This window comes from Pinus tabuliformis, chromosome 2_1 (genome assembly GCF_031772625.1).
Source record: "Pinus tabuliformis cultivar Carrire ecotype Pingquan chromosome 2_1, CPIR1, whole genome shotgun sequence".
In the NCBI taxonomy this organism is placed as follows: Eukaryota; Viridiplantae; Streptophyta; class Pinopsida; order Pinales; family Pinaceae; genus Pinus; species Pinus tabuliformis.
Window position 1 is genome coordinate 580,184,985 of NC_142299.1, and position 19,487 is coordinate 580,204,471.

Below are 19,487 nucleotides of genomic sequence, written 5' to 3' on the forward strand. Positions count from 1 at the left end.
GCATGAGAAGCACCTGAGAATAGTATTGCATATTTTGCAAGAGAATCAATTGTACACTAAATATAGCAAGTGGGATTTTTACAAAAGTCAAATTCAGTACCTAGGCCATGTTATATCAGCTGAGGGAATAGAAGTAGATCCAGAAAAGATCAAAACTATTATGAAATGGGAAACTTTGAAAAATGTTGCTGACATTAGATCATTTTTGGGCTTGGCGAGTTATTACTGCCAATTCATTAAAGGCTTTTCAAAAATAGCTTTTCCTATGACCTCGCTACAGAAAAAGGGGCATGCCTTCCACTAGACAACAGAATGTCAGCAAATTTTTGAGTAGTTAAAGAAATTAGTTACTACTACACTGGTGCTAAAGGTAGCAGATCCAGAAAAATAATTTGTGGTATGCAAAGATGCAAGTAAGGAGGGTGTCAGTGATGTATTAACATAAGAAGGGAAGGTGCCTATGAATAGTGCAAACTGGAGGACTATGAGAAGTGAAACTCTACATATGATCTAGAGTTAACGTAGTAGTACACGGGCTCAAAATGTGGCGACACTACCTCCTAGGAAACAAATTTATGTTATTAAATGATCATAGCATCCTTACAAATTTCTTTAACTAGTCTAGTTTAAATGCTCAGCAGGCCAGGTGGACCGCATTCCTGAGCAAATTTGACTTCGAAATGAAGCACCTTAAGGGAAAAGAGAATCGAGTGGCCAACGCATTGAGAAGGAAAATGCATTATGTCTACGAAATACAATTCAGTCAAATACAATCTAACTCCTGAGATCATCAGAGATGCATCCCTCAAAGACCTAGAATATGCATTCCTTTAGCATCAAGCATTGGAAATTCGAGAGAGAGGGAAACAGTGTAATTATGTTATAAACCCTGACAAATTGTTGACATTAAAAAACAAGATATATGTCCCCAACCAAAATTTTGTCAAACAATTGTTAGTGGATGAATTTCATAGGAAGCCTTATGCTGCTCACCTAGGATACCAGAAACTATTGTCGGCCATTAGGAAAAATTATTTCTAGCCAGGATTAAGGAGGGATGTTATGGAATACTTATCAAAGTGTTTATGGTGTCAACTAGTGAAGGCAGAGCTTTAGCACCTCGCCGATCTATTACAGTTGTTACCCATTCCCGACTGGAAATGCAAGACGATCACTCTAGACTTCATCATAGGATTACCTCACACTAAGAAATAACATGACTCAATTATGGTGGTATTGGAAAATTTAAGCAAAATCAGCCATTTTATACATGTGAAATCCACCTACAAGACTGTAGAAATCGCAAATATATTCATGAGGGAAATTTTTCGGTTACATGGAATACCCAGGGTAGTAATTTCTGACAGAGATGTAAAATTTACATCCACATTTTGGAAAACCCTCTTTACTGGGTTAGGTACTCAGATTCAATTCAGTATTGCCTACCATCCACAGACGGATGGCCAAACAAAGCAAGTGAATCAAGTCCTGGAAGACATGTTGAGGATGTTCGTAATGCAACAACTACACAAGTGGGAGGACTACCTCCACCTGGTAGAGTTCGCCAATAATAATGGACATCACGAATCATTGGGCATGAGCCCTTTTGAGGTGTTGTATGGAAGAAAGTGTCGGGTACCCACAGATTGGAATAGTCCAGTTAATAAGTTAGCATTAGGTCTTGATATGTTAGCTGAAATGGAGGCCACAATTAAAAAGGTCTGTCAAAACTTAAAAGTTGCTCAGGATAGCAAAAAGGTTTATGCAGATAAGAAAAGGACTCGGAAAGAATTCTAGTTGGGGGATCATGTGTATTTGAAAGATAAACCCCGGAAAATTACTTTGCAATGGAAGGGTTGCGCCAAGCTAGCACTTCGATACTGTGGACCGTTCAAAATATTGGAACGAATTGGACTAGTGGCATACAAATTAGCACTCCTCAACCACATCCGAGTCCACAATTTCTTCCACATCTCCTTGCTAAAAAAATATGTGTAGAATCCTCAGCATATAATTAACAGGGAAAATATATAGGTAATAAAACAATTGAATAGGTAAAATTGAATTGTTGTTTTGGTACAATTCTGACATCAAATTGTAAATTGTGCAGGTCAAACGAGCTAGAGATTTTTTGGCAGAACCTTTTCATATTCTCGATCAAAGAGAAACCACCTTGCGGAAGCAAGCCATCACCCAGGTTAAAGTGCAATGGAAGCACTTTGGCCTAGAAGAGGCTACTTGGGAAGAAGAGGAGACTATGCAGAAAGCCTATCTGACATTATTTTTTTAAAAGAACACTAGAGACAGTGTTCCTCATAAGGGGGGAATTTGTAACACCCTATGTTGCACAAACATTTATTTTTCTTACCAAGTTTTACGTATTACTTCAAAAACTTTTACTTTTCTTAACACAGTTTGTTAAAGGATTAAGGTTGGAAAGCCAGAACATTTTGTTATTTTTTTATTAAGGAATTTAAACAGTTTGTTAAAAGAACTGAATGAAACAGTTACATAACTCCTTAGACAGTTAGAGACAGTTTCCCATCTTTCCTCCCCAAAAGGGAAAAGAATAGGAAAGAGGGGGATGCATAAAGGTAGGAGAGGCTACTCAAATTTTTCCTTGAGCTGGGCACAAGTAACCAGTGGGAAAGAAAACTATGGCTAATAGTTGAATTGTTATGCAACTTGAGGTTAGACTATAGTCCTAAAGCCCAAGATACCAGACTATATTCACCTAGTAACTATCAGGAGCAGGAAGTGCCTAGAGGAGGACCCTAGACGTAATTTCCAGGTTTGTGGTTGGGTGTTGAGACCTTCCAGAAAATAGAAAGTATCTATAGGGTTCTAAACAAGCATAAAAATATAAGTGACAAACTCTGTGCTTATTATTCATTCCTAGAAAAGTATTACTTTTAACCAGGAATAGATGATTATCATTATGACTAAATCGCTAAGTATATTCTTTTGTTTGAAGAATAGATATGTACTAAGTAGATTCTGTCATTTATTATGATTAAGTTTTCATGATTAAGGCAAAGCAATGATATGATCTTATTAAACAAATGACCCAAAATATATGTTATTAATTTCATTACTAGCATTGATCTGATTACTCATAAGTTCAGTAAGAAACATAGCACGAAACAGTTCCAAGCGATGACAGGATGAATGATTTCAAAAACCCCCGTAAGATAGTTCTTTTACGAGCAACTCTGAGAATATAGCAACAAAATGGTTTAAGAATTACAAGAGACAAAAGCTATATGATAGTGGAACCATAAATCGTATTAAACTAACGCATGGAGCTTACAGAGATTGAACCCATATCGTTAAAAATTGAACATCATTCAAATTCATTCAAATACAAAGTGTGACATACAATCTTGAGCGGTCAAACTCTTCTTTCTTTTAGTCATTAATCAAGCTTCCAAAAACATATGAAACCATGATAGAATAGACAGGGTCCATCTTGGCTCTAAGTCGAGTCCAAAAGAAAGGACCGAGAGTCAACCGACCATGCAGCAGTGGACTCTAAATTAACAAATTAAGAATAATAATCTTCAAGTAAACAGAGGACAGTAATACCAAACAAAACATTAAAATTTACAAAACAGTTCGAATTATAATTACAATAACATAGTGTGGATATCGTGCAGTTGAGTTAAAAAACCTTAATAACCAGAAAAGAAAATAGCCAAATAGAGTGTCGATGCAACCCTCTTATGGAAACTGAAACTAATTATGCAGTAGTATTACAGTCTAAGAACTAAAGGACTGGTCGAGCTTCGGTATAAAGCTGGCAACCAACCCAAACAACTAAGCTACCAAAACAATAAATTACTTTCGACATCAAACAACACCGAAGGAAATTCCTCAATTTGCAAGCGCTGGAGGGTTTCATGGCAGAACCAACCTAAGGACAGAAGACGAGTTTTTATTTAAGAAGCCTCCTAAATCTGCACTTCATGAAATACGCATGACAGAGGGTTTTACCTGCAATGGCAAGCCAGAGGTTAAAAACCATTTGAAATTCGTAGACATTATTAAAGCATAAGTAAAACCGGATACTACAAGTCCTTTTCTTACCTGTGAAGAAGCCACATTAGGTAAGAGAGAATTGAATACCTGGAAGAACCATTCAGAATTTATTACATGTACCTCTACGTAGGTAGGGAGAAACAAAGGAATCCCCAATTAGAAACTCTTAAAACCCTTACCTCTGTGGGAGGTTCATCCTCTTTCCATAGTAGTTGGATCTTTCCATAGTAGTTGGATAACATGTCTGCATCAAAGGTAAATAGATCAGAGTCGCATTATACAATAAACATCATGCCTAAATGAGAAATGCGCATTATACAATAAACATCATGCCTAAATGAGAAATCTGTAGAATAGGGAGATGGAGGTAGTGCATAGGTTTAGCGGAAAGCACAAGAGTCATTGGATCAATCCACCCAAAATCCTACGGTGGTCGCACCACCCACAACCTACCTTCTCAGTAGCCACCCACAGCCTACCTTCTCAGCAGTATAATTCTACGGTAGTAGTGCTAGCGCCATGTGGGGCAAATACATACAAAGGCTCTTAAAGATTCTTCGAACATTCGTAGCTCAGAACTTAATTAACCTTTCCAGCTTAAATCTTTAACCTTTGAATGCTATGCGTAATACATTAAATGGATTATTGAATTTATATGGAATATGATAAATATACAGCGAATTGCATTAATGTAATAATATATATGATAAATTTACAACGAAATGCATTAATCTAATAATACTAAAAAAAAAAAAAAAAAATTATGATTGCCTTGAGTGTTACACTTTCTTTCTCTTTTTATAAGAAAAGTTTACATACATTTTTCCAATGAAAAATATCATGATTTATTTAATCTTTTTGTGTGTAATTTTCATGTATTTTTCTTTCCAAGAGAATAGCATCCCTAATTTATCTTTTTCCTTGAGATTTTTCTTTCCCTAAAGTTATATGATTTATTTATCTTTACCATGAAAATTTCACATGCATTCTTTATGAGAAGTAATATGACTTCTTAAATCATGATTTCTTAAATCTTTTTGTGTGTAAGTTTCATGTCTGCTTTCTTGGAAAGAAAACAACTTCCCTAACTTATCTTTAATCGTGTAATTTTTCTTTCAGTAAAGTAGTATGATTTATTTATCTTTACTATGCAAATTTCACATGCATTCTTTATGAAAAGTAGTATGACTTCTTAAATCCTTTTGTGTCGATGTAATTTTTCTTTCAGTAAAGTAATATGATTTTTTTATCTGTACCATGAAAATTTCAGATGCATTCTTTATGAAAAGTAGTATGACTTCTTAAATCTTTTTGTGTGCAATATTTCGTGCATTCTCTTTTCAAAAGAAAAAACATCTCTGCAATATATTTTTTTAATAAAACCACATGGTTTTTTATTTTTAATATGTAAAGTTCTCATGCATTTCACAAAACACATATGGAATTTCTTTCCAAATAAAATGATGGCTACTTATCTTTTGTGTGCAATAACCATAAAGTCCCATGTCCATACGTCATGTTAAGAAATACCTTTGGTTGGAGCATAACATTCCCGGCCAAAGTTGTGTTGACTAATGCCTACAGCCTTCACATGATGAGAACTGGGGTGGATGAAGATGAAAGTTGTTTTTTCTTTATCTTTATAAGTTATCATTTTCTTTATTTGATTCAAATTAGTTTCCAACTAAATCATAATGATTCTTGTTTTCAACCATTTAGTTAAACATGGTAAAAATAACATTTTCTATTGTGAATGCCAATGTAAATGCAATTTATAGAGATATTACAAAAAAATTATTAGATAATCATTTGTTTTTTTTCCATTTTATTTTATTATAATAAATAAATAATATTGGTTTTAATGAGTTTTAAATTATATTCAATATTGTAAATTCAGCCATTTATTAATTTTTCATGGTTTATTTTCTTCAAAATTCATCAATAATTATTGCATGGAAACATGCTCTATAGCTCACTGTGGGAGAGATATCACGTAAAATTAATAAAATAACAACTTAAATTGACATAACAACAAAAGATATTAATATCAGCGATAATTAAAATACTTCAATTTGCACTTTAATTTTAAAAATAATAAAATAACAATTTAAATTGACAAATTAAAAACAGTAATAACAAAAGATATTGTCAACCATAATTAAAATATTGTAATTTGCACTTTAATTTTATAACTTTACAAAAAAACCTTTTAGTATGAGGAACAAATGTAATTTCTTAGTTATTTAATATGTAGATAATAATAATTAAAAAAAGAAATACTTTTTACAATTAGGAAGAAATGTAATTTATTCACTATTATTGATATTGCATGATGTGTTAAGAGTTGTTTTCTAATTCAATGTATTAGGGATATTTGTAATTCTTTCCATACTTAATATGGATTGGATATCAAATATTTTAGAAAATAACAATATTAAAATAATCAATATATGCATACCAAAAAGGGAACATGTTTTAGCATTTTAATGTGGAGGACTTAAATTATAAATAAAATATTTCAATGTCATATATATATAATACCAACTTAGATTCATTTTAATTCTAGATCTACCAAGTGCGGAGATGGTTGAAATCTATTTTCATTCTAAATGATGTTTGCATATCATGAAATTTAGTCTCTCTTGGTAGATCTAGAATTAAGATGAGGTCCCTCTTAATAGGTCTAGAATTAAGATGAATCTTTTATATTCTTAATTTTTTAAAATGTAATAATAATATTATACTTATTTTCTATGAAAATGTTGAAGAAATAAAAATAAAAAATTATCAATTGATTAGTCTCTATTTTTTAAAATAAAATATTTTATAAAAATATTAATCATTTTATTTTAAATAAATTATTTTAAATAACTAATGAATAAATATGATTGATTTAGTTGACTTTAAATATCATAAATTCATCGATGAATGAACCTGATGGTTTACTCTCGTAAACAAAATTCAATGATTATTTATTTTCTTAATTTCTTTCAAATGGTAGAAATAATATTATAGTTATTTTCTGTGTTCGTTCTCTTATATATATATATATATCCCTTTTTACATGTTATAACAAATCAATTAATATAATATTTGGGAAATAGGTTACAGAAATCAACTATCTCAAACTCCAGTAAATATTACTCATTAACACTTTTATTATATGGTCTATGACCTTGAAAAAATTTAGAATCATTAATGAATCATTTAAGTAATTTTTAAAAACATTTAATTTATAATGAAAATTAAAAATGTTATAACTTTCAATTTTTTGTTATTTTAATCTTAATGGAAATTCACGTCACTACGCAATTCAAAAGAATTATATCCTCGATAGTTTATTTACTGGAAAAAAAAACATAAGACTAATCATTTAGAATAACAAGGAGCCATTGCCGTGGCGGTAGTCACTGTCGGGGTCTGCAGGTACATTGCAAGTTAGCTAACAGTAAATGGATTGCATCAAGTAGGAGCTGGACTGAATTGCAGAACTTGGAAAAGTTGGCCTGGCGGAAATTGTCCCAAATCTGGAGAGGATGGGAGGCAGAGGTCAAGGAATAAATGGACTTTCATTCAATCCTTTTATTACTTCACTTTGCTTCCTAAGGCTTGGGCATTCAATGCCCGTGATACCAAGCAAGATTGAAAGGGCTATATGTATGCTTTTTTCGCCTATGTTGGAGGTCGGGGGGCTCCTGCCATTTTCAAACAACATAAATGAAACCATTATGAACTTAAAGAAGCTTTATTTGAATGAAGATGCTAAACACAAATGCACATAATCATAATCATTTAGGAACAGGGTTTGGAGATACAAAGTGATCGAATTCAGCCCCTTCAATAATGCTCAACCACAAATAAACATTCTGTTCAATCTTGACTGAAAAATTAATTGCCTAGACTGAAAAATATATTTAAATCTTAAAACCAATAATTCATATAAATCGATCTTTAAACCTTAAAACTAGTAATTCATATAAGTCGCTCAAGGCAGGCAGGTACTCTCAGCCGTAAATCATTTCATAATGGATGCAAATATTAAATAGTAACAAAATAGCTATGGGGCGAGTTTCTTGACTGGCCTACATGCTGCAGAGTAGCGACCATTTGCATCCATCTGTCCAGGTAATTTATATATGCCACAAGAGCTTGCCAACCTGCGCCCACAGCGACACTTGAAAACTAAAGTATTATTAACTTTTGATTTAGAATTAGATCAAAGACCTGAAGAATCTATTTTAAGAGTAGTTGGTACAAACTTGACAACACAGTTTGCACGCTATTTAAAAGCATTGTTAATGCTAGTAGAGGTGCAAGATGAGCTACAGCTCTCATAACTACTTTACTATCAGTGAAGGCCACTGCAAATTCATTCTTTGTAATAAAGATTATAGCCATCAAAATAGCACCCACTAAGAAGGTTGTACCAACCACAACTATCACTGCAAATTTTGCAGCTCTTGGAAGCCCGGCTCCAAGTTCATTTGAGACTCTCACACTGTGAACAACAATAACAAATGATAGATGCCTAACAAGGTGTTATATGTTTGTGCAAGGTGAATATATACACATTTGTAAATTTGCAACTTTTCAAATATAAAAGATGTTGATATATCCATCTTGAGAAAATACTAAACCTTGTTGCAATGTTAAATCCAATAGCTATCACAAAATCCCATCCCATTAAATTCATGCTGCAAAATATATTTAAAGCTCACTATTAGTATATACACAACATAAAAATATACAAACATTGCATCAAAATATTCATTGAAAATGGAGTACATACCATATAGAGATTGCATCTACTGCAATTTTTGGATGTTTCAAATACCCAGCAAGAAGTATTAGAAGATATAAATACCAAGCTTCCAAACTGTTCAATAAAATTAATTTTCATCGAGTTACAAAGTTGGTGTATATACATAAATATATATACATGATGATATGCATGTGTATATACATAAATCTATATTTTATGTTGTGCTACTAGATGGGAATATTATTCGTTAAGCTTCCAAATGGTTCAATAAAAAATAATTTTCATCAAGTTACAAAGTTGGTGCGTATATAGATAAATATATATGCATGATGATATGCATTTGTATATACATAATTCCGTATTTTATGTTTTGCTCCTGTATGAAAATATTATTCGTTAAGCTTCCAAACTGTTCAATAAAATTTTTTTTTCATCAAGTTACAAAGTTGGTGTATATACATAAATATATATACATGATGATATGCATGTGTATATACAAAAATCCATATTTTATGTTTTGGTACTGTATGGAAATATTATTGAGAGATGCTTACAGAAACCAACATATCCTATGAGATTAAGGGAAAAAGGTTGGGACTGACATACCTGAAAGATAACCACCATGTGCATACCCATTGAATTTCGCGCTAGTATGTTCTCCTGTGAAGTTTAAACAGAAAACGGATAGATTGGCAAGCACGTACGTATACATAGCACGCCAACTGTAATAATGAGGGCCACGACGAAACTTCTATAAGTCAGCCACAACATTGGTGTATATTGTACGACGTTTATTTAAACATTATATCTGGTGAAGTGGTGAAGTTTTTGGTAGGAATTCAGTGAAAAATTTTCGAGTGAATTTTTGAATTTTGCGATTTAAAAGTAGCTTTCTACTTTATATATGTAAATTTAGAATACTAATTTTTTTTTAACGAAACTTTTAAGTACTAGAATTGCGAACAGTTGCCCAAAAAAGGCTTCAAAAAGTTGTGGAGAGTTGCCGAAAAAAAGGCTTCAAAGACATATAGTGAATAAATTATGGCATATTGGTTCTAGTGACAATTAAACTTGAGAAAATTTAATATCATTAATTTATCAAGCTTCAAAAAATGGTGTAGAGTTGCCGAAAAAAAAACTTCAAAGACATATAGTCAATAAATTATGGCATATTGGTTTTAGTGACAATTAAACTTGAGAAAATTTAATATCATTAATTTATCAAATTTATTCGAAATTAAATAAAATTTGTTAAAATTATAAATTGAAAATATGAAATCTCGCCATAATCAGAATGCTTCTCTGCAGCTATCCCTACAGCCTAGCTTACACAAAAGCAAGCTGAAATAAACAATAGACACTAGTTCACTAAAAGGATAGCCTATATGTTATAGTAAGAGTTTTTTTTTGGTAATTTTCTAATTAAAATTGTTCAAAATTTAGTAAAAATATAATAAAATCACAAATTTGAATTATTTTTTCTACTCTGAATACTACGATTATTCAAAATACTAAATTCAGATATACAATTAAAAACTTAATGTAAATAACAAAAAAAATTAACAAAATAATTCACTCAACCAAAATTTCCAAAATATCTAATAATTATATCTGAATTGCCGGCGCCAACTACAATGGCACTGCTGCAACTTGAGAAGGTTGAAATGGAGGAAGAAAACAATCCATCCTGTTGACGGAGTACAGGGTAGGTCCTTCAAAGCGGATATATATATATATATATATATGTATGGATGGCAATTAGTATAGACTTTGTTTAATAGGAAATCTCAAATTAGTCTAAAGTTGATTCTTTGTATATTAAGGATATTCGCTTTGTATATGCAAGCACGTACGTGGTTGACTGTAGCATGCTCAAAAGCCAAAACTGTAAAGCGCGTTGTGGTCACATCGTCTGCGTGCACGGCTTCCATAAACAAGTCAGATGTGCAGAATCAGTGCATTGACGAAACCTGCTGGACAGACGTGGATTTCCTCCTTACTAACAATCACCCTGCATGGGTAAATACATAACTACCACCCACTACTCAATACAAGTTTTAGAACCAACCTGGAAAAAATGGGAGACTTGTGTGTGAGTATAATTATGTCATTTTTAAAATTTATTGTTTAAAATTAAATGTTTTATTTTTTAGATAGATGGTTTCAAAGATTGACACATGAAAGATTTTAATGAGGTAGATGAGGCTTAACAACTTAAGACTAAGAGAATAACAATTTTAACTTATTTTCATATTTTTTTCGATGTCAGATTTTCTGTTATGAGATGTGACTGAAGGTTTATTTTTGACAAATACATTTCAACAAATAGATGGTGAATGTTGTCAATCTTTATCGCAGAAAATGCAAGTTCACTTTTGCAAAATTTTCTTAGGAATCTTCCACCTACCTAATGTAAAACCTACAAGTCTCACATCTACCAGTGTCACATCTAAGGTGATGTCCTGTCCTCAACAACTTTTTGATGTAGTATGCTATGCTTTTTTATATCCATTGCGATGAGTCCATATAGCAGTCCTAAAATTTTCCATCACAATTTTTTTTAGTTGGTGGTAGGTCATTCATGCACCTTGATATCCCACTTACTCAACCACTTTTTGTTTTACTTCATCCAAGTTTTCTTCTTACCCTCTATGTCCTCTTCCATATCCATGCTTTTAGCCTTCTTTAAATAACGTATTAACCTGGTTACTGTAAAGTCTTTAGTGTTGTTAGGTGTAAATCATTAATCTAATTTCATAATACTTAAAAATTATTTATAAAATATATGTCAACTTTGTTTAATTAGTAAATGGTATTATTTTATATTTTCTTTGTATTTATTTTTGTCTTAAATTGATTCAGAATCTTATTAGATTTATTGAAATCAAACCTTTGAATTATAAACTATCCACTTTATTTTTGTCTTAAATTAATTCAGAATCTTATTAGATTTATTGAAATCAAATCTTTAAGTTATAAACTATCCGCAATTAAAATGTACCAAAATTTTCAAATACCCCATATAAGTCAAAAATATGTTTTAAAAAAAACAAAACATGAAAAAAAATCAATCACCATTTTATAGATTACTAGATTCCAACCTACAAGTCCAAAAAGTTTACACAACGCCTATATGTTAGCAAAAACCTGACGCAAACATATGCTGGTTGGGATCGAAATAATAAAGTTAGTGTCCATCTTTTTTTGCAACGTGGTCATTGTTTTTCCTACACTGATATTCCCTGCAAACTTAGTGGTGTAGGCCTTTCCGATCAACTGCATTAACTTACCTATAGGAATAGATAACTTATCCAACCGATAGAATAACCCACTCTAGAGATAGTAGTGAATGATGTTAAAACCATCATCAACATGAATAAAGACTTACAATTGATGAAACATGTCATTTCATCATTTTCTGAATATGCATCTCTATATAGATCATGGGTGAATGGCTCCATGTGCATAATAGTTCCAAAACTATGATATTTGATGTAGGTGGCCCTGAAAGCATGTCGACCAACTTTTTTTTACTTCACTTTTTGTAATTTATCCCTACATTAAACTTTTGTACGAGCCCCATCCACTTGTAATGCTTGATTTACTATAGATTACTCTAGGCCTTAGGTACTCTAGTGGTTGGTGATTTGTGTGGATTATTATCTCTTTTCCCATTAGATAGTAATTCCGCTTCTTCATAGCTTGAACTAGAGAATAGAGATCCTTATCACAGGCAATGTAGCTAAGCATTGCCTTATGAAATACTTTAGAATGGTAGCATACAAGCCTTCCTACTTGGATCAAGACCACTCCCATAGCATACCCACTCAGAACTCGTGCTTGAGTAATATTCCTTTTTAGGTCCTCAAAGATCCTCTATTCTCCCTTTCCCCATTGGAAACTCTTGCCACTTGTTGTTATGGCCCAGAGTGGTGCTACTATCACTGAAAATTAGGATATGAATTTCCTGGGTACTACGCTACTCAAATGAAACTCCTAACCTTAAAAACATTAGTAAGCATCAGTCATTTCATGATTTTTGACCAAGAAGCCTGCCACTTGGTGTGCATGCACATTGTCACCGTAGTCCACCAGACTTCCTTGGTGACTAGTATATCATACTAAGAAGCACTGTTTGTTAGCGAGTATTGCAAGCTGCATCTAAGAAATGGTAGTTAGCGAGTATTGCAAGCTGCATCTAAGAAATGGTGGTTAGCGAGTATTGCAAGCCTACATCACAATTTTCTCCAGACTGCACTATGGAAAACTTGCATCACACTTTTGCATCAAATTTGGACTATATTGCTCTATTGTCTTTTTGCTCGCATTATGCTCCCATTACAAAAAGAAAAGGTGCTTGGTAGCTTTGTTACCTGGTAATCCACTAAAGTAGCTATAACGCCATAAACGACATATCGCTTGTAGCGCCTTCGGCTCACCCATATTCTTCTGGTCACTCATAGCGCCTTAGGGAAGAACATTGATATTCTGACGATGCGCAAGGAGGCTACCATCGATATTCTGACAATGCGCAAGGAGGCTACCAGGTCCGAATGTGAGTAGCCTAATTAGATCAAATTGATCGATTACGCTGACTATTATTGAGTCTTCCAAATAGATTTGCAAGGTAGGGTTTGGTGTTTTGTACTTACCTCTTGGTCTCGTCCAGCAGTTATGTACTTACCTCATGGACCTGTCCAACAACGTTCAAACTGGTTTAGTTGCAGTAAAGGGAAGTTGAAATAATAGCTGGCAAAATCAGGAAACCAAAAAAATACTTGTCAATGCTGCTTCGGAAAAGAATGAGATGAGTCAGAGGCTCCCAACTTGGGAGTTCTTGTCCGCCAGGAGAATGGGTAGAACGTTTATTTACGAGAATGCTTATGTTTCCTTTCCTTATGCGCAGAGCCCAAGCATTGATTGATACAAGCACATCTGCTATTGTCCGAGCCAATGTAGCTAACAACCGGAACTCCCCATATCCTAAAGTGTAATCCTTTCATTTAACCATGCCTATGCCCAAGCCACGAGCCCTAGTAACACACGACTCTATGGTGCCACTAAGGCCAGCGATGACCGTAATTTGTTCTCGGAAATGGCCCAAAATTTGATAGGCGATCTGATAACGGTAATTCATAAATTTGCTGGGTTTTTTGCTGCGCATACGAGTGGAGGCCATCACATAGTACCATCAACCCGCAAGAAATTGTGGCTAATTAATAGTATACTCTTAATTTTTCATGGCCAACATGGAGTCTGATGAAATCTCCATGGTTGAAGCACAACTTGAGCACTTCATTTCCATGGCATAAACACAGCCTGAGCACCTCATTTCCAGAATAAAGCCAAATCAATTTGCAAATGGTCATTCAATTCCGTCCTGGGAATTGAATTCGACTTCTGTGTACAAAGGCAAGCTCTAATCCCCACTTGAGGATGCCACTAGGATATCTGGTCAGAAAACCTTGTAAAAATTACTTGGAAAACGTAAAATAAAGAATAGAGGTGGCCACATATGTCACGACTTCGGTTGAAATGTAGTTTACGTTTGTCATTTTTAATTACATGGAAAATAGAAAATAAAGAATAAAGTTGGCAACATATGTCACGGCTTCTGTCTAAATGTTGTTTACATTTGTCGTTTTTTTAATATTATAATGCATCAAGTTTATCAACTAATCTTTCTTCCATAAACATGTTATATTAAATACTATACTAAAATAAATTAGTTTCCGTTTAAAATTAACGAAATTGAAATGTGAAAATGTATTTCTCTTCAATTATGAATGATATTTTCTCACCAGTAGAAGATACAAACGACAACACCAACAGAAGTCACCAACAAATGTTACAATGGCTTGTTCAGAGATATATTTCCCACAACGGATAACAACAACTGCATAATATAAAACATTTAATTGGTTTACGATTTGGTTTATTGAAATGTCTGCACGTAATGCAATTGGATTGACATATAATATTACTAAATCACAATGCATAAACTGCACGGCTCTTAGATTTAATGAATGCTAAATTTGGATATCTTAAAGAGTCTTGACTATCAAAGATTGCCAAAGTTTTTAACTGGAAATTCTAGTGGATTACCAAGAATAAAACACCCATCATGGGCTCCGATTCGAATAGAGAATCTAAACGTGGCCCATGGAGCCGACATGTATGTGATTTTTCTAGATCTCATGGTGTCGCTTCACTGCCTTCGCTCCCAATGAGGTGCACTTCGAAATCCATTGGCCTCTACAATTCGTTTTAATGTGTGCACCATATACCGTGATTCATATCAATAAGTGCATTCCATATGCCCCTATCCATCAAACTTAGTAAGTAATTTGTGGTTCTCCTGCTCTTCATATTCAGATCAAATTTAGCATTTATTTGCTTAAAACATGTAAGAACAGTATTATGCACCGGCAAGGACTTCTGGGTGCTTGCAACCCTTGTTAAATTCTGCACTACAATAACTTTTTCAACGATGCTTAAATAACAATAAAATCAAACATGATTGTAATACCTCATATCTCATGCCCTCCAACCATTTGCATTAGGTCTACGACATAAGCCAAGGTAACAAATGAATGGTGAAAGGGTTGATTGTAGTTGAAACAACAAAGCGAATACTTTTCAATGTATAACCAATGCTTATGTGTGTTCTTGACTTGCTGGAGTACTAAGATTTATGTTTAAGCATTCACTTACATAAAAACATCTCCATATGTGTGTGGGGACTTAGAAATTTAATTCCATATCGACTTAGAAATTTAATAGGTTAAAAACATTGATTTTATTTTATTATTGTTATTTTAAAAATTTAAGCATTACATATATATCGGATTACATTTGATAGAAATGTTTTTGTAAAGGGGAATTATGAACCTTGTCAATTTTAATGTAATTCATATTATAATGAGACATATTTGACGCATTCCGTTTAATAAAAGGAAAGACCAGAAATATACCATCCTCGGAAAAACAAAGGTTTGAACGGATTCTTGGAAGAGGGATCTTGAAGCGCATGGCGTCAGAGGCAACGATGGACGCAGCCGCAAGAGAGTCGAGGGCGAACTCCTAGGAATACGCGGTGACCATAACTTCAAACGTCTTCAAACACCAAGGAGAAAGTGGAAATTGGAAAGACAGCTCTTGCCTTAGAAACTTAAATTTGAAACGTCGAGTTGGGCTACATTCTACAAGCTGGAAGTTGGATTCTACAAGTTGGAAGTTGTTATTGGATCAATGGCCTGGAGGGCTAAGAACAAGGTTTGGAGATACAAAGTGATCGAATTCAGCCCTTTCAAATAATGCTCAACCACAAATAAACATTCTCAATCTTTAAACCTTAAAACCAGTAATTCATATAAGTCGCTCAAGGCAGGCAGGTACTCTCAGTCATAAATCATTTCACAGTGGATGCAAATATTACATAGTAACAAAATAGCTATGGGGCCAGTTTCTTGACTGGACTATGTCAAAAGCACTTCTTGCTGCATCAGTTGCATCATCAACAGCAATTCCTATGTCTGCCTTCTTTAGTGCAGGCACATCATTAACACTATCGCCAGTCATTCCACATATGTGCTTTCTAGCCTGCAATCGTTTAACAATCTCGTACTTATGCTCTGCAATGACCAGTCAAAATCAGGAAGGATATGGAATCAAACACTAATTAAGGAAATGAAAAAATAAAAGTATCTGAGATAAACATTTCCACCTACAAAATAATAGTTATAATATAAACCATGAAGCATAAAGTTCCATAACCAAGAGAGAAGGGAGTTGGAAATATAAAGAATTGAGTGGGACTCCCAAGAAAAAACACAGAAGTAGAAGATAATTGTTGCTCACCAGGGAAAACACCAGCAAAACCATCAGCCTTCTCTATCAGTTCATCAACTGGCAAAGCTGCAATTGATTCATCTTTGTCCTCACCTAGTAAAGAGGATGATGGATACATGTTTGTACCCATGCCCAGTCGGCGACCTGTCTCCTTGGCAATAGCTAATTGATCTCCTGATGAACATTTGCAAGTAAATAGTTAAATGTCGGCTCGCTACATTACAAAAATAGTAGTGAAACTGATGACACCATAACCTCACCATACCTGTGATCATTTTGACATTTACACCAAGATTAAGAGCCCTTCTGATTGTTTCAGCACTGTCATGGCGGGGGGGATCAAAAAGAGGCATCAATCCAATAAAACGCCAGGGCCCTCCTGGACTCTCCTTCCTGCCCTCTGGAACTTCCTGCAAACATTTTGAGATAGCTATAAAGATATACATAATCAACAAGAAGAACTTACTGGGAAGATTCAGCCCACGGATAAAGCAAAAGAAGCCATATTATTAACCTGATATGCAACTGCAAGAGAGCGAAGTCCTCGTTCAGCAAACTTGTCAATAACTGTATGAACTCGCCGCTCAATTTCTGGCTTATTATGTGCGAGGTTAAGAATCTAGCAGAAAGTATTTGGTCATTTCAGTTTTAATAGAATGTGTACAAATAAGTTTTGAAGCACTTTCTAAACAATACAGCCCATTACCAAGCCTAATGAAGAAGGTCAAACATCTAAAGAACAATACCTGCTCTGGAGCACCTTTACTAACTCGATGCATTTTCCCTTCATTGTCAATATAAGTGAGAGTTGTCCTCTTGTCAGTTGGATTAAAAGGAATAAAATGGACCTCTTGAATGCCTACTGGCGCCTTTTACATCCATCGATATTAAAACCCACAACAAAAGATACAAATCAGTAAAATAAGCATAGGCCTGCTTATCAACTAAAATTTAATATGATGACATAAAAAAAATACTTGCCTCCTTAGGATCCGCAAGCATCCCAACAATTATCGCATCAATGGCATCTTGATTCTCTGTTCTGGATGCTCTTGTAGCCATCAGGATAATATAATAAAAAAGGCAAATGTAAATGGCATTTGCACGAAATTTTTGACGTGTTGGCACCACTATTCACTATTTTCTATTTTCCATGTAATTTTTACAAGTTGTTCTGACCAGAAACCGGGTGGCATCCTCAAGAGCTCGCATTTGAAAGTGGTAATTGACTCTAATTCCCATGATTGAATCAAACTGTCAAACCATTTGCATATTTCCAGACCTCGCATTTGTACGTGGCATTTGGCTTTAATTCGCATGACAGAATCAACTGCGAAACCATTTGCATATTGATTTGGTTTTTTTCCTTATTTCTAGAGGTGCTCAGGTTGTATTTTAGCCATAGATATTTCCTCTGACTGCATTTTGGCCATGCAAAATTAGGAGTATAAGCTTAACCACGATTGCTTGGGTGTTGGGCAGACAACTAGCAGATGAAAGATGACAACCAATAGACCAGGAAGCAGACCACACCTAGCTAGAACCTGGCTTTCTCCATCGAACCCTTGATCCCGCTAGGTGGTGATGTGAAACTAGGGTTGTTGGTGGGTGAGTAAGTTTCGTGTTTCAGGCATGCACGAGGGGTCTCATTTCAGATTGAAGTGGAGAGCGGCGTGCTTTAGAGGCAAAGAGATTCATTGGGAGATCCCAGCTATCTGAAGAAGAGAATAACTCGATTCGTTAATAGAGTAAGTAGTTTATCCCGTGTCAATCTTTTGCATGTCTATGCTTGTTCTGTTCCTGGTGGGCTTGAATCAACAGTGCCTACTTGAAGATCAACGTCACTGTTGACAAGGATCTTGGTATCATTTGGGATTGCACACCATAAAGAAAGAACAACCACATAAAAATACAATACTTCATGGCATTACGACTCAATTTATAATAAGGCTTTCTCGTCTTTTGATCCGCTCTAAAGGTCATAGATATTTTACCAAGTAGTAATAATAAGCCCTTTCTTGATTTACCATTTAACCATTTTTATAGTAACATTTTATTGTTGTTTACATTTACTAACCATTATAGCTGCACCACAACTAATTTAAGGGAATGCAGTGTTTTATGTTAATGTTGCCTTCTTGGCTTGAATTTTGTTCCATAAGCCTGGGTAATCACCCTTGGATTCACGGTGAGGCACTTGTAAGCCATGTAGAGATTGTAAGTGACAAAAGTAATGTGGACCCCACATGAAGGCCACACGCCTTACTATTCAGTTCCCCAAAACAACCATGCAAGACATGGAGGATGCCACGTGACTACGTGACTACTTGGAGTCTCTCGATTTTGAGCTTGATTACCTCGAAGGTAAGGAAAATATCCATTACAGAGCTTCGATCTTAATTATATTTGTTAGCCTCTTGCATGCAAGTCTCATTTTTTTTACCGTTCCACGGAGCTATGGTTAATTGCAGGGCGACATTGGTGGTGGTGATAGTCCTGCTATACTGTTTCTTCAAGAAGAAGGTTCTAGCAAACGAAAGGAGGAGAAGCCGAAAGAAACTCCTCTCGGCCAACGGTGGATCCTTCAGAATCCCAATTTTCACATACAAGGAGCTGGAGAAGGCCACAAAGGGCTTCTACGAAGAAGAAAGATTGGGAAATGGCGCGTTTGGAACAGTCTATGCCGGGAAACTCAAAGGTGACTGTCCCGTGGCCGTAAAAATGATCAGACATATCAACACCCATGGAATCGAACAAATGATGAATGAAATAAAGCTTCTGTCATCTGTGGAACATCCAAACTTGGTGTGTTTGATGGGCTACTATCTTGAGAATG

The 19,487-nt window shown here is 34.5% G+C and overlaps 1 protein-coding gene across 1 annotated transcript; it reads right to left on the bottom strand.

Annotated features, from left to right (window-relative positions):
* Positions 1–3,963: 3,963 nt before the first annotated feature.
* LOC149201781 (plasma membrane ATPase 2-like) lies at positions 3,964–17,713 on the bottom strand. Its single transcript, XM_089401364.1, has 10 exons — positions 17,633–17,713; positions 17,398–17,520; positions 17,166–17,270; positions 16,917–17,061; positions 16,661–16,825; positions 16,294–16,434; positions 9,407–9,460; positions 4,218–4,282; positions 4,087–4,125; positions 3,964–3,993 (listed from the first exon to the last, which is right to left on the bottom strand). Exons 1-10 carry the CDS (start codon positions 17,711–17,713, stop codon positions 3,964–3,966), a joined length of 948 nt encoding a protein of 315 aa, XP_089257490.1.
* Between the last annotated feature and the right edge of the window lie 1,774 nt (positions 17,714–19,487).

Bases quoted from the DNA above. Each gene is read 5' to 3' on its own strand.
- LOC149201781 (XM_089401364.1), bottom strand. From the start codon at position 17,713: ATGGCTACAAGAGCATCCAGAACAGAGAATCAAGATGCCATTGATGCG. The intron at 17,271-17,397 runs GTATTGTTCTTT...ACTTTCTGCTAG, and splicing joins GTAAAGGTGCTCCAGAGCAG to ATTCTTAACCTCGCACATAA. The intron at 9,461-16,293 runs GTGCTTTTGACA...TAAACTTCACAG, and splicing joins TGCAACTGATGCAGCAAGAA to GAGAACATACTAGCGCGAAA.